Source organism: Apteryx mantelli, chromosome 19 (assembly GCF_036417845.1).
Source record: "Apteryx mantelli isolate bAptMan1 chromosome 19, bAptMan1.hap1, whole genome shotgun sequence".
Lineage (NCBI taxonomy): Eukaryota > Metazoa > Chordata > Aves > Apterygiformes > Apterygidae > Apteryx > Apteryx mantelli.
In genome coordinates, this window is record NC_089996.1 from 13929576 (window position 1) to 13945970 (window position 16395).

The 16395-nt window shown below is 41.5% G+C and overlaps 1 protein-coding gene across 1 annotated transcript in view; it reads right to left on the reverse strand.

The window, feature by feature from the left end:
• Positions 1 to 1035: 1035 nt before the first annotated feature.
• The window catches only part of PRKCA (protein kinase C alpha), a 159723-nt gene continuing 144363 nt past the window's right edge, over positions 1036 to 16395 (reverse strand). The window contains exons 14-17 of the mRNA XM_067308061.1: positions 12380 to 12460; positions 10564 to 10671; positions 8026 to 8166; positions 1036 to 3132 (exon numbers count right to left, since the gene is read on the reverse strand). Of these exons, the coding sequence (XP_067164162.1) occupies positions 2968 to 3132; positions 8026 to 8166; positions 10564 to 10671; positions 12380 to 12460 (495 nt within the window). The 3' untranslated portion in view covers positions 1036 to 2967. The remainder of the gene's footprint in view (positions 3133 to 8025; positions 8167 to 10563; positions 10672 to 12379; positions 12461 to 16395) is intronic.

Sequence of the window (16395 nt, forward strand, 5' to 3'; positions counted from 1 at the left end):
TGAACAGTATGGTCTGTCCCAGGTGTGTCAACACCAACCACCCAGAACGGGACTTTGCTTTACAATTCATATCTCATCACCAAAACCAGAACGGTTTGTGCCACCTGCCAGCTTTCTCTCCTGCCTCTTTTGGGCTTGGTTTAGCTCTCCCCTATACTTACTTCCGAAACTTGTGCTCTGCTGTTTCTCCCTGTATTTCCCTTTTCAAAAGTCTCTTCTTCACTTCACATTCTTAAAACACATATAATGCCTGCTCCCAGCAGATTTACTGACTAACTTGAGAGCCCCTTATTTATTAAAAATCTGAGCCTAAGTAATCTGTTGAATCTATTATATTCTATAGTATGATACCCTGATATTCCTAAACTATGGCAGGCTAGTAATATTTAGAAAAAGGTAAAAAGTCATGAAATGCTGTACATGTCCACATGCTTTATGGTGAATATCCACAACTTTAAAGGTATATAATATACAAACAAGAAAATTAACTCCCAGACTTGGCTGATATTTGACACAGACTTTTTAAAAATTTTACCCCTAAAATTTTAAAAAAAATTTGAATTGTTTATTTAGGCAACAATCTGAATACTTGTTTGTTGGTAAATGCCCCTTATAAGCAACTGTATTTTTCTCATGCCTTAGAACGGTCTGTTTTATTCCTAGGAACCTGCATTAAAATCGGATCACTCTGACCCACGGAGATGCTCCTTATGTAGAGCCGTGGCTGCAACAGGACTATCACTGGGCGAAAGTCAAACTTCGGGAGTGTTGCAAATCACAGGTCCTATGCACCAAAAATCTGGCTCCTGAGGGCGCTGCAGGTGCAAAAGCACCACCCAGTCGCGTGGACATACGACGGCGTTTCACCCAAAGGCAGTCCGCCCGCGGCCACGGGGGTCGCTCCCGCAAGCCAAGACCGTTCACGCGACTGCAGCTTTGCAGGACGGGACCTTTCTAACAATCTTTGGCACAGGTTCGATGTTTTATTATAATAAAAGATGATTAGAAAGTAGCCCCTCCCCCCTCCCCCCCGGTTACAGATTCTAGTACAAATTTAAGTCTTTTATGGCAAATATCTCACTTTGAATATGTTTACATGCTGGAAAAATTGTAATCAGTCTGCATGCAGCAACAGAGACGTCATGCTTCTGGCATTGCCATGCACATCTGACAGACAAAAAGTGCCCATGGCTGCTAACATTAACAAGGCAGAAGGGAAAGGAAAGGAAAATGCACTGATTACTATTTTACATGCTGTAACAAAACCAAAATATGCACAAAAATATTTCCTGGTATTTGAATTAGTATCTTCTGGTAAGTTGTAAGAGGAAGTATCAAATTTTTTAAAACTAAGTGATAGGAGAGGAGAAGACTGCATTGATTACAGGGTTCATCACTGCAAATAAAGTCTATTGCCTTCTCTGTAAGCAATAAGCAGATGTGAAATGATAGCCTAATTGAAACTTGTATAAAACCTGCAGGTAGCAATTATTGTTTAAAAGTAGATCTACATTTAAAAAAACCAGACTATACCATAAGCCATTAACAATATCCAAAAACTAAAATAAAAACCAAAACAATAGCAATAAAACATTTAGCTAAACCTAAATCATAATATCATTCAGAACAAGAACTTTCACAAATAAAACACAATTTGTTTTATAAAATTTTTATAATACTCTTTATGCTTGATATGATTATGTCAATAATATAGATCTGCTTATTATTAACCCTTATTATTAAGAGTTATTACTAAACATGCAAAATTCATTGCATGAAGCATATGTAAAATGTATTAAATTCCCTTCTATCAATAAAACAATTGTTAGGTGCTTCTTCTTTCAGGCTTCATTATTCAACAGCCCCAAGTGTTCTAAATTAAAATTGACTATTTTAGAACTAATTCTCACCCGATTTTCATGAGTTATTCTGGAGAAATCAGGAAGTCACTTGGGACTGCATTTTTTGTTAATTTACTATATATAATGACTTCTTTCGTTTACTGCCCTACATTTGCAGCCTATAAATAAAACCATGTAAATAAGATTTAAGGGTTTACAGTTTTGTTTTACATTCAAGGTTAACAAATTTCATAGCAAAATATTGGTATTAGTAGAACTGGTTAACAGTAAACTTGAGGAGTGGTGTAAATTAAATGAACTGAACAAACAATGGCACCCTGGATCACAGAATAATCTCATGGAGATTAAAATTCACAAAAATATTATTATAATTATTACTATTATTATTATTAAAGACAAAATTTCACCCTTGAGTTTATCACATGCTACTTAGCAAAGATGCTAGTGATCTGGCCACTGCTGAAGTTAGTTTAAATTTGGTGTTGCTTACTGGACTAGGTGTTGCCTCAGGGGCTACCTTGATTTTATTTCCCCTCACTGCCACCTCCCCCCACCGGCTTGTTCCTGTCATATTTTTTAAGCAACTATTTTTGACGATTTTTCGCAATGCCCTCTCCTCCCCAGTGACGCCGCCGTTGCGGTCGCTCGTGCTCTTGCTCTCTCGAAGTCCCCGGGAAGACCAGGAGGAGGAGTGCTCCCTCTGGGCCCCGTGCTCCTATCTCACGGCATCCGCGGTTAAGGACTAAATATTCAAGGTGGTGGGTTTTTTAGATCAATGTTATATTATTTCTAACACAGCAGAGTGGAAAAGGGAGCAAAAGGATAGTGGAAGTTACAAAAATATATAACGTACCAAAAAAGGGTAAACTTTAGACGAGTCAGTGGTGACTTCTAGCAGAATAAATGGGCACTGTATATACTACTTTATCTCCCATTAATACATCTCAGTTGCAAAGCCAAAATCCTGAATTAGTGGCCTTTCCCCCATCTTAGGCTTCCTAACCCCACAATTTTCAGGCCCAAATGGAATCAGCAAGGCAAAGGCCTAAAAATTCTAGGGTTAAGGATCGTTCCCCATTGCGCGATTTGTTCCTATTTTGCTGTTTCATGCTACATTTTGTAAAAGGGGGTGTACAAACTGGGGGTTGACATAAGAGAATCCTTCGAAATCCGTTTGGTCTATGTTAGCAATGACCAGCTGATCCGGAGGGGTTAACACTGGCTGTCCTCGCGTGAAGAATTTGTCGAAGTTCTCAGCACCTTTGCCACACTGTAAGAAAAAAAGAAAAAAAAAGTTTGAAAAAAATCAGCAATATATCAGCAGTTTGATTTTTTTGCAAATTCCTCAGTGTAAATGTAAGATTTTCCCACATTTTTTACAAGTAGTTAGGATACAATTTTCTTTTCTGAGATTTTAACAAAAAAGTCAAGCAAACACAGCAATTCTAATACATGAATTCTGATGAAGAGCAGAGTTGGAATATTCTCCATCCATCAGCCTGAGGTACGAAGGTAAAGAGGCTCAGATGTTCAGAACTACTGACATAAAGCAATGAGACAATGTTTTTATGGACAGGTATTGGCAAGAGATACTTCATCTGTCAAACTGTGTGATTCTTCTTAAAACCTTTACAGTGCAAAATTAACTTTTTGGGTTAACTTTGTTTCCTTCACAATCTGCAGAAAGCTTAACAGAATTCATTTATATGCTTGATTCTTTACTGTCTAAGCACATCCAACTCCTGTTAATCCATAAACTTTAACAGAGCTACACAGGCCTAACATTAGCGTAGGAGAGCAACGAGGCAGGTTTTATTAATGGGAATATTTTGTGTACTAAAAATGCAAGCTAAAGTGGGATATAATGCCTGGGAAATTATGAACAGATTTATATATATGTATATGTGCGCAAGTATATGTGTATATAGTCATTATTATTGAAACTATAACACATTATTATGCAGTTGTCCATTCCCAGATCAATGAAATGCTTAGTTCCTTGGGACAGTTATTCCAAATCATACTTCAGTCCCCCTCAGAATGAAGTGAAATAAAACAAAATCGTGTAGGGTACGGAAAAGCTGGGTCGCCTCGCAGACAACATCAGCGTAAGAAGTCGTAAGTGATCCCGGCCTTCAGAAGCTAATCCTGCTTTAACCCCCCGGCCAGCACACGCTCTCCCTGATGTCAACCACCTCCAAACACTGCTAAGGAAGTTACTCCTCTTTCCGCCTAGCCCAGGAACTAAACCGCCACATCTCCAGCACGCCCCAGTTGCCTACCCAGGGAGGAACCCGGGGCAGGGAACGCATCCTGGCAACGGCTCCACGACACAACGTGTGCTATCACTGCTTTCCTTCCTTCTTGTCTAGAAGAAGAGACATGCCGTCTCATGAAGCCCAGCTGAGACGTGTGGTTACATATGGAGCTACACACTGAACACAATTCTTTCAGAACGTAAAACAGAAGAAATCAGGTTTGCAAGAAGGATAGTTTTGAGTAACGCAGAAAACACTTGAAAGGCGGCAAAGTATGATTAGAGGCAAGTAAAAAAAGGATGAAGGTGGGAGCAGAACAAAATTAGCTTGGGTAGAAAGACTGCATATTTGGGGAAAACTGATCAATGAATATTAGGCAAAGGGCTAAAGGAAAAATCTGTTTATTTCAAAACTATCTGCTATAATAGATCACAGAACAAAGTGTGATTATACAATAAATGCGGTGAACATTTCTTCCCATTGTACGTGACTCTTTCCTCTCTATCCATCTCTAAAGGATAGCTGCACTGTTAAATATTGTGTTAGTGAACGGGTCTGCAATCAGATTTAAAGGGCAACATTGCATTACACTACTGTCTTCAGACTTAGAGGATAACTTGGTAAGGGTAGAAGATGGCTTGTACAAAAGGCCAATATTAACCATTGATTTTTCTGAACTAATCTAACACGAATGAAAACTGGGGATTTATAGGAGGAAAATTGAAGTGGGCCCATTAAGGGAATCCAAGGGGTGAGATGTGTGTAGCTCATACACTATCTAAAAAACAGCTCAGTTAAAGTTTCCAGTCTTCTTGCAAAGCACCTGGCATACTCTGCACTTGGACATGCCATCCAATCTGAGCCGCAACGAACTTTCGCTGCCTTAGGCACAAGTTGTTTTATACTTCAGATGAAAAACGCATGCTCAGGTCTGCGACTGCAGCGCTCACAAAAGGCCACTTGCTCAGTCTTGGAAAACACAAGCAGAGGGACACTTCAACAGGTTAAAGGCTAATGTTAGTTTGCTTTTGTCACCCAGGGTGCTCACCGAATACCTTGCTGCCCACTGAAGCCAATGCATTTTGGTACCAAATCTCTGGAGAACAAGAACGGACAGAGTTGAACTTTGACAGAAGGTAAAACTCTTCATTGTTTGAATGAAAGTTGATGCATCTCCAAATTAACAGTCAAATTTGTTTGGAGGCAACACAGCCAATTCAAAGCAGCAACAAAAGAGGTATTTTTACTGGGAAGACTTTTTACTAAAACAACGTTTTACAAATGTATCTCATGCTTCCATAAAATTATGCCCAGACTGTTTTTTTCAGCCAGTGGAAGCTCATCAAATGAGCCATATATTAAAACCACAGTTCCTGACTCCATTAGAGCTCACTATTGCTTATAGCAGTAGAGCTGAAAAATAACTCGTGTGAAATATTGGGATTTTTTCATGTGAATGTAATCATTTATCAATGATTTTGCATCTTCAATTATGTATTTTTCTTAATTTTAACATTGTTATTGTGAGTGTTCATGCAGTATTAAAGCAGAACTGAAAATATGTGACTCCTATATCTCTTACACTTACAAACACGAGTAAAATGACCTTTTTACCAAGATAAGCAATCAATGGCCTATAGCCTGTGAAATGTCAGTCTGGAAGGGAACAGGTTATTTATAGAGCATTTGTGCTTTATGCATTGTGAAAAATGTGTCTCAGATTGTGAACCTTTAAGCAAATTGCATGCAAATTTCTTTTAATAGTTTATTCTGCCATGTCCTTATTAGCACACTGCTGCTTGGCCGATACAGTGTATGTACTTAGCACCTTCTATGCATCAAGCCGAATACTGCAGTATGCAATTGCACAGTGTAAGGTCAAACACCATTTTTAACTCAACAATGTAACTTGTAACTGTAAATACAGTTTTGCAAGTATTTCCACACTAAAAATCTGAAATGAATTACTTAACTGTTGTTTATAGCATGTAAGATATCCCACAACACTGGCTCTGTACCACAGAAGGTAACCTTTGGTAAAATTTTCCATATCTAACTTAGGTATTTATACGCTCCTAAGATTAATAACGCATTTGAGATAGTTAAACCTAGGTGAAAGTTAAGGTACTTAGATACCTAACACTTAAGTCCATTGGGACTTAAGGATTAGTCCTGCAGCAACGTACTCCCTAGAGCAGATGCACCTAGCAAGGTTTTCTGAAAGAAAACGAAACAAACCCCATAACTATGTCCACCTCTACAAATAGATTACGGTTCTTGTGCTTTTCGCTTTCTAAAATCAATATAAATAGAATCAGCAATCACAATATGTTGCTAAATGAGTTATTCAAAGGGTATGAAAATATCAGACTTGGATTTTAAATGATTTTTGTTTGAGAAAGTTAGGCTTCATGTGAATGCTTGGACTCCGTTGGTATATTTTATTAGCAGCCTGTATAAACAAAACAAGTCAGGATCAACCACAGCGAACCAGCGCAGCTGTTCTGCACCGGGGCCATAATGTACAATCAAAGGTGTTGTGATGGATCCAGGCTATATTTCAAGCTTTTAGTATCTGTGTGCTGATGTTACTTTTAAGCACTCAGTTCCTTAAATAATAAAATTTACAGCTGAGAAGGTAGACGTGCTTTATCAGCTTTAATTTTGCTACAAAAAGCATGTAATGAAAAATTTGCATAAAACATTGTTTAAAGAAGTGCAACGCTCCTGATTGACAGCTCTTGGGCAAGGCCGGCTGGGGTAGTGTTACCATCTATGTTTCTTGATGTATTTACAGAGTCTTGTGCCCAAAATCCACACCATATGAAAAGGCTGAGTTTCCGCAGCACAAAACACTCTTCTTGGTACACAACTCCCCTCTTGTCAGTGCGAACAAGAGTCATCTGTACACAAAAAGAGATGAATATATTCTGCCACTGGGTAGTGTCCTCCCTCTGTTCATTAATTTGCGATACCACACTACCATGTCTGCATCGATAAATAAACCAGTGCACAGACCAGTGACTCTACACCTGCAATATTACAGCTTCACAGTTGAAGCAAAACCAGCGTTATAGCAGAAAGATTCAATGCTAGGGCACAACAATTTACAGCTGCTCCTGAAAGCTTTTATTCTTGTATCCAAATATTTTTCTTTGCATGTCCATAAAGTATTGTACATGCTGAAAGAAACTCTGTATCAAAAGGACAGTTCTTCAAATTATATTGTACAAACAGTTCTCGCAGCAAGGGCATCTTTTCACTTGTTTGGATTTCTAAAATATTCCTATGGATACATACGTGCAAAACAGTAATAAACATTAAAAACAAATCAGATAAAATTGCAGGAGGTGTAAGTGCCACTACAGGAAATGGTTTGTATCTTTTCTTTGGAAATGGGTGGAGAAAAAAATCTGTATTTTTCCTGCTCAGCAGATTTGGGTTCTTTCACTCTAAGACGGGAAATACAAAACCCTTGCACAATGTAGTCCACTGTGAAGGAAATCCACCCTAGTAATTTAAATACCGTTAGTCATCTGCTAAAGGTAGATGACATCTACACTGTGCAGAGGACATGGCTGGGAACTTAATTTGTTACGTGCCAGAGGTGGTTGATGGGAATATGCCATTCTTCCCCGTGTTGGGTGTCTTGCGCAGCGCACCGATGTCCAGTCAGAAGGCATAACACGGCGAGACATTTTGCCAAGGAGCAAACTACCCCGGCTTATACTACACATTGCAAAAGCATTAATGGATTTACAGACTGGCCTGCCATAACCAAAATGCCTAATTTTAGAAGTGTCCCGGATCTGCAGCACCACCAAGCCAGCTTTAATCTCACCCCAGGGAAAAGCATGACTGCAGACAACATATTTAGCCAGGGAAATATTTTGCACCTCACTCACCACTTTAGGCTTGAAAGGTGGCTGAATCTCTCTGTTTTCCAGCTTTTCCCAGTCAATTCTCCTGAAGAAAGCATGTTCCCTGATGTCTCTTTCACCTTCAGGGCCGCAGCCAAGGCGTTTCGCAGGATGTTTAGTCATTAGCTATCAAGGAAGAAAACACCAAACGAGTAAATGTAATGCTGGAGTGACAGCGTGACAGACCTTGCCACAGATTGCAAAGTTACTGTTCCTCTCTTCGAGATGCAAATTGGTAATAAAATTGTTATGAAAAGCTAAAATCTTTTTTTGTAGACTAATTTTATTGTTTGATCACTGCACGTCAGCAGCAAAAGCAGAGGCTGCGCTGTGGAAGTTTTCTCCCTAGGCAAAGGCTTGCAACGCGGCCAGCGTTTGCATGCCGTGTATGCTGGGCTCATCCCGGTTCGCCGCAGATCCGCTCCGGCATTTCCCCTTTGGTCTCTCGGTTCAGTCTTACACATCTCCAGAACAGCTTCTGCCCTGTCTCTACAATCAGTTAAACTTAATAAATTCCATTATACTAAAGCTGTACGAAGTACAACCTTCCTTTAATCTTTCTGGGCATGTTCAGGACATCTCATTACAGAGCCTACAATTTCTTGGCACCCAGCTGACAATATCTAATCTGCGTTTCCTCTCTCGCATCCTTAATGCCATCGTGGTCAGTACTAAACTCAGCTGCATAGATAATGCACGCTTGGGAAAAGAAAGAAAAAAATAAAAAAAAAGAAAAAAGCAGCATCTGCATTGCATACTTTGAAGCAGTTACGTGCTCCCTAATTAACAAGCTCCTCAGAGTATCAGCTGCCAATTGATATATACATTAGGAACTGAGCAATGTAGCTTCAGCTCTCAGTTCCACTATTGTGGGGACTTTTTAAAGCTCTTTTCCATGTTATATAAGATTAATTTGTTAGGAGTGATACCTTAACACATCTTTTTAAAACCTCAGCTGTACTGCTTCAGTCTCTTAGCCTCCCTCCAAATGTTCAGTTGATCACATTCCAAGTATGAAACTAAAATAAAAAAGATCTCTAAGCAGACTTCAGCAAGGAGATTGTGCGCTGGGATAGGACCACATCGGTCTTCAATTTAATAACAGCTCTGGCTATTTTTGTTAACTTTTCTAAAACACTTGCTTTGACAGCAGGTGATATAGGAAAACACGAATAATGATTCCAGCAGTATTAATTGTGTTCCAAATCTCCTGCGCTTGCCAAAACCAGCAAACTGCGAATCAGCGGAACAGCAGTGTCCAGCAGCCAACTCAACGTTGGCAACGCGGCGGCGCAACATGCCCGTCCCCGGGCCGCTGCGCTGCTGCTGGCTCCCAGCCTCAGAAGCAGCAGAGCCACCACGTTCTCGACCCGGCGGAGCTCGGGCGCAATGCTAACTGAGGTTTGGGGTGAATCTGTTAGTTTAATGCAGACCTCAGACGTGCTACATCGCAGAGACCTGACCTTAACGCTGGTGGTGCAATGCAATTACAACTTTCTGAGCTCCCTTTGCGTAACGAGCCGGCAGAAGTCTCAGCAGCAGAGAGGAGCACAGAGCCGGGCAATTAGATCAGGCTCAAATGTTGGATATACTGCCTGCATATAAACTGTTTGAATATATGGTTTTCACAGCAAAGCATACAATCTGTGTGTACTTTACAAAACATATCATGTTTAGTTTTTGTTGGCCAGATCCAGCATTTCTACATTGGGATAAACTCCAAATATAGAGTGATCTTGTATTTTGTTGGTCTAAACAGCTTTTTCTTGACGATTTTTCCTTAAAGGATTAACACCCAGGTTATGCACAATACTTCCTACACAGTTGCAAGTGAAAGGAAGAAAGTAAACGCCAAGTTAATTGACACTGTAAGTGCACTGATATTTTCTCACCATAAGACATCAAAGTAAGACTTCATAGATCATGTTTTGGAAAAGCTGCAGAACTGAGATACTCCAGGGATTCATATGGAGTGTGAATTCTTTTTTTCTGAGCTAATCCCCTGAATTCAAATCTATTCTTTTTCTCGAAAAAAAATTAAATTAACTTAGAAATGAATTTTAGGTCACACAAGTTACAGCTGGGTGAGGATTTCCACACAAATTCCTTGTGTTCACACTAAAGATTTTCACACAGCTTCATCTTTGCCTACACTATGAAATGGTTCTTATTAACTGTTTTAGCTTGCTACCGTGATTAGGCAAAACAGGGCTCTGGCCTGCAGCCGCTTGCTTGAGTGTCTAGTATCCAGTGTGCTGAGAAATCTCATCACACCATCACCCTGCTTCCAAATTCTGCTTTGGATTTCGCAGCCTCTGATCCTGACACTTGTTCTTACCATAAAACAAGCATGCAAAGCGGGAACAGTTGAATAATTATCCGTGACACCAGACGATGAGCGCCGTATCACAATATAGCTTAACACAGCCCGTCAGAAGTTGCACTTAGAAATATTACGTCCGACATGTTTTGCCAAAAAGATTGCCGAAAAGAAACCTTGTGATGAAAAAACATCTTTCTCACCCCCTTGCAGATAGAGACAGCTTCTTTGGACAGTGATTTTGGATAGGAAACATTATGCTCCATTATGGACTGGAAAAGTTCATCTTCGTCTTCTCCATCAAATGGAGGCTGTTAAAAATAAATTGCAGGTGAATTATTAGCATTATTCTTTAATTCTCCACTTGTTATGAAATGGCATGATAACACTTTGGCCATCTTGGGTCAGGGCAAAGGTCCGTCTAGCCCAGCAACCTGCCTCCGGCAGCAGTCAATCACGGATGCCCACGGAGAAGGGAACACTGCAGCGGAACCTGCCCACTCTTCCAGCCGATGCCAAATTTCCAGGAACCTGCAGCGTGGGGGTCTTAGTTTAGTGTTTAGCAGTCTTTGACAGAAATTGAGGAGCAAAATCCACTTCTGTCCTCACCATGGCAGCCAGGTTAATGAGAAGTGTGCAGGATTATCTTTAATGAGTTTATGATATTTTTTAACTGGCTTTTAAAGTTACTGTGCACCAGCAGCCAAATATACTTTAAACGGTAAAGTTTGGGGATTGTTACTTTTAATGACCTTGTGTTAAGGTATATCCACTCCTCATGTAATTCCAGCCAAGCTCCAGTTTGTTTTACAAGACATGGCTGTGGACACTGCTTCTGGGAGGGGGAGACTGTGTCACAAGAAAGGGCTGCGCTTTATCTTTAAATATAGGTGATGAGCAGAGTGCCCCTGGGTAAACTCCCAGGATATCACGTATGGGCACTGTTTAAGTCTCAGCCATTGGTAAATCTCATTTTCGTAAAAGCACTCAGATGCCTAATATTGCAGCGTACACTGTAAATTTTAACAACTTCAATTGCTAAAAACCTTTAAAAAGTCTACTTCAATTTAGTAGAGAAACTATTATATGCATTTGTTAAAAATGTGTATTTTAAGCTTAGGAAATGCATGCTTCCAGCTAACACTATTGAAAGCCACTTGCATAAATCTTTTTTAACTCAAGACAGTAATAGAATTCCTTAAAGTTGGTTGTTATCTTCCGTTTAGTGCAATACAGCATTGCTTTTCTATTTCAGTGACTCAGAGAGCAGCATCTCATTAACCGTGCAGAAAAAGGGTCTGTAACTAAGTGTATTTCAAGTGGCGAGACCCATACTTCACCCCTAGGACACACAACACAAGAAGTGTATTCTTGCGATTTAACTGCAATGCAGAGTATATAAACAGTCTTCTCATATCCTCTGGTTTCAAACAGCTGAAAGGTATTTCTTCCATTTGACATGCGTTTTCCTGTTGAAGTGCCTCCCATTCAATTTTGAAGATGGCTATTTATAATATTATCTCAGGACAAAGAAACCACACTCAAAGGCAGAGCCTGACTGTGTGGGTGCACTACAAAGAGCTTAGAGCCTAAATACATTCTCAGTGGAGGCAGACAGTCAAGAGTACACAGAGATAACAGTAGTAGGAAAGGCCACAAGCTTGTCCCCTAAGGCTCCAACGCTTCAGCCAGCTTTCTGTGGCCATCACAGCAAAGCTGGCTTTCAGCAGGGGGTGCAGAAGAGGACGGGAGCGGAGCTCTGCAGATGCCCCTGGGGAACCCGGGCAGCGGGACACGCTGCAGGTAGGCCGAGGATGGACTCACTGAGAGAGAAGTCGACCTCAGCATGGGGCAAGAGACTGGCAGCAGAGGGCATCAGGCCATCAATAGCCTTGAATACGAGCAAGAGCAGCTTGTATTTGATGTTTGGAGAAAGGGTCAAGGCGAGATAATCGCCGTGCTGGGCTTCGACACAGAGTACGTTCTGCGAGGCAGGAGCAGCAGTACCGTGACGCTTACCTGACCAGCTAACATCTCATAGAGCAGCACTCCGTACGCCCACCAATCCACCGACTTCCCATAGGGCTGGTAAGCAATAATCTGGGTAATCACAAAAAAGCAACGTTAGCTGAGATCTGGTCTTGTGACACATTAGATAAAAACTGACCTACAAACGTATTTGCTCGCAAAGGCCCAGAAAGCCGATACCGCAACCCTCGCTCCAGCTGATCGCTGACTGAACGTCAATGAGGTTTCCGCACTCTGCACAGGACATTTCTCTCACAGTTTCCGGGGGGATTTACAAAGCACGTGTGGCTTATTGGGATTAGTAACTGGACCTACAGCAGAGGAGGTACCCAGCTTCCACGGGTTTTGGTGGGAGTTGGACAGTTTTGCAAATGTAAGTATACACCCACCTGCGTCTTTTGGTACCCAAGTATCTCGGGAAATTTGGCTCCTAGGAAATCTAGGGATGTGCATTTGAAGGCAAAGAAGGAAGCAGAGCAGCACGATGTAGAAGACAAGACAAAAACTTTATCCATTTGTGTCAAAACTTCAAATCATGAGACTCACTCAATTTAGAGATGATCAATAATTAAGAGTTCTAGTTCTTTTCAGTATTTATATTTTTGTCCTACTCTGAAAGGAATCAAAATTTAAGAGAAGAGCAAAGTTCTGTGAGTTCTTCACCGGGATGATCACAGCACATGAATTAAAAAGTATCGCAATATTTCTTAGCACAGAGTTTCAAAACCAATCACACTTCGACATGTATTACACAACCGGAGGCAGCAGCAGTTTCTCAGGTGAAAGGTCCTACAGAAAGGCGATCTTCACTAATTGTCTTTTAGCAGTAATCACAGATATTTGGCTTTATACTATATATTTAGGACACTCGTTTCATATTACAGCAGTTGATGCACTTGGTTACTCTGCCTGTAATTATCATTCACCAGTTAGGTTCATCTGGAGTTAATGCTGCTACTTTAAAGATCAAACACTTTCAAAATTTTGTCCAGAAAAAAGACACACAGAAAATGTTAAAACACTTCCTTCTCGCCCCTTCCCCACAATCCCTCCTCGCCCTAGAGGAAGGCGTGTTTTTGTCAAAAAGGAAATGGATATGTTTTAGAAGGTCATTACATTTTAAGGGCAGAACACTGTGTACAGTCAGTGCATTTCCATGGAAGTGGTCGCTGTAGGAACAATTTTCTTCAATTAGCAACAGAGAAAAAGATTCGTAGCACCGAGAGAGAAAATGCTGCTACGAAGCCTACGCCACGGTTCTCACTCTGTCTAGGAGGTGACAATCCACTTCTCTTCCTACTCCAAAGAGTTTGATGGGAGGATTAAGGAGAGGAAATCTTTTAAATATGATAATGCAATGCCATAAAATGAAAGTGGTAACAAAGCACTGACTTAATGACGCTGTTTAACTGGCAACAGGCAGGCCAAGACTGGGTTGCTCTCGAAACAGCGTCCTCATCAGCAAATGCAATCTGCCCCAATTAAATCTGCCTTTGCGGGAGAATGTCAAGCAGGATCAGCGAGAGAGACGGAATTAACATGAAAACAGCTCCTACATTTAACCTAAAATAAGGTCAGACTTAGGAGAATGTTGTAAAAATGTTGCCCTGTGTCCCTGGCTGAAAAGTTTATTCGCTGCCACGCGTCGACATCGACGGAAGAGAGCGACAAGCGGCCCGACGCCTCCCCCCGGCGGCAGCGCCATTCCCACGGGGTGACCAGTCGCGCGACGCCCGCGCGGGGTTTTCGGAAACACACCCGGACACCAAGCAAGTAATCCCAGCTGCGAGCACAACTTCGGATCTCCCCTGGAATAAAGAGCGGCATAGGAGCATCTCGCCGCCCGGCGCGGAGCAGAGCAGAGCAGAGCGGGCAGCTGATGGGACCCTTCCCTTCCCCGCCCTGCCCATCGCTAATGCAGACAACTGCCCTTTCCAGCTCCTTTTGCGTTTCAAATGCCCCACTTTGCCCACCTCTAAGTGTGTTTTTAGAGCTCTGCCTTTTTGGATTCTGCGGATTTGAGCGATCAGGAAGAGCTCAGGGGAGCTTCTCGCATCCAGCCAACCTGGCAGAGGAATGCTGATCGCTTCTTCTCTTTTTTCTTTTTTTGCCTCCAAGGAAGGCACAGCTAAGAGCAGGACACAAAGATTAATACTAGCAATTTGTAGGAAAGTTTAGATCACTGCAGCCTGCAGCTGGTAGCTGGTTGGGATGAAAGGATTATATCCCAGAGGCAAGAGACAAAGTCCTCTGTGAGCGTATCTTATGTCTACTGAAAAAGTTAAAACACAGTTATTAAAAGAAATAAATATAACTGGCACAAGAAACAGTCAAAAGTGCACTTTCTGAACCTCTGTAATATCTATAGCCTCCCATAATCCCGGCAAACGTAAGGTTAGAACTTAAGGCTTTGAGGAGACTAGATGGAGGAGGAGGAGGGGAAAGGAGTTTTTAATTTGGATTCTTCCGACATTCGGTGCTTGCGCTGCCGCGAGCTGCTGCTGGTGGGGTTTGGTGCTGCGCCGCGGGCAGCAGCCGGCGCCGGCAGATTCGCTGCCCGGGAACGCTCCGGGCATCCGGCCCCTCTGTCTCCCTTGACTGGCCAAGGAGACACAAAGTATTAATCGATTTCAAGGATATTATGCCACTAGGACCATAAATATTTATGCTCGAGTTCAGCACCTCGATGAATATTCTTTACTAGCTAATCGCTTTTTCCGTCTGACAGACGTGGTCAGACCCGCGACGCCACCAGCTTAACCTTCACACGCTCCTCCAACTTCATACGATAGGAAAAAAAAAAGTTAATTCCAGTGTGTTATACACCTGAGGAATAAAAAAATGCTAACTTTTGCAATCAGTACGGAAGGAAAGCAATATTTTACAGTGTTCCTGGTCCAGAACTGTGATCCCCCCCGGAAGCAGGTCGTTAATGAGATCTGCTGAGAGCAGAGATGGCGAAGGCTCCTCCAGAGCCCCCTAGACTCCCCCTTTCCCTAACACTCAGCAGAAGAGCTGATTCTCTATTTTTGAGAAATAGAGGTATTTTTGTTGTTCTTGGTCCCCTACCCAAGACGAGCTCCGTTACCTCCACACAGCAGGGAACTGGGCCGTGCAAGCGCTTCCTCATTATAACCTATCGCAAATTCCAGCCCACAAAAATATGCTGAAATGCTCCTGCAGGCAAAGCATCTTCCTTACTTTGAAGTTTATCATACAGCCTAATTTAGTAATTTGTCAGTCACAGTAATGTCTTCAGAAACTACAGCAAATCAGCCATCTAAATAAAAGAAAATCTGTTTGTAAGATAATATAAACGAAGACTAATTTCCTCCCAGTTACCAAATGTTTTGGTAAAAGGTTTATTTCTTTACATGAAATTTCCAAATAGAGTGAAATAAATCATTCCAGCGCTGACCCACATTGATCATTCTGGGCACTGAGTACACATTCTTGGATGTTAATTGGCACAAGCCTATTGCCACAGAAAGGTCAATTTTTAATTTGCTATAATGGCTTCATTTATGTTTTGACAGGGAAAAATGCAATATTGCTCTGGGTGTTCTGATATCCTGTTGCAAGCAACAGCAATTTGTGAAAAACGCAGGTTCTTTTAATACATGATATTTCATTCTGGAAAGCACGAATTAGCAACTGGAAAAAAAAAACTATTTTTCATTCCAGTTTCACAGAGATGACAAAATTTGCCTCAGACACTAATTTACTTGTCCACGTATAAATCTCCTACACTCCAACAAGCATTCAGTTCCAGCCAGAAACGTTCCAGGCAGAGACGCCTCTCGCCCAGCGTCCAGCGAAACACAGCGCATCTCGGATCAGCATTCAGCCTCTTGCATTCAGCTGGCAGCCAAGCAAGTCAAGACTCTTGAAAGCTTGGGACACACAAAGACCAGATTAACTGTTTCTCATAATCAACCATACACTTTGGACACACCACAATTAGGCTTGTGTTTGAATCTAATTTTCAGTATTTTGGTTGTTTGAAT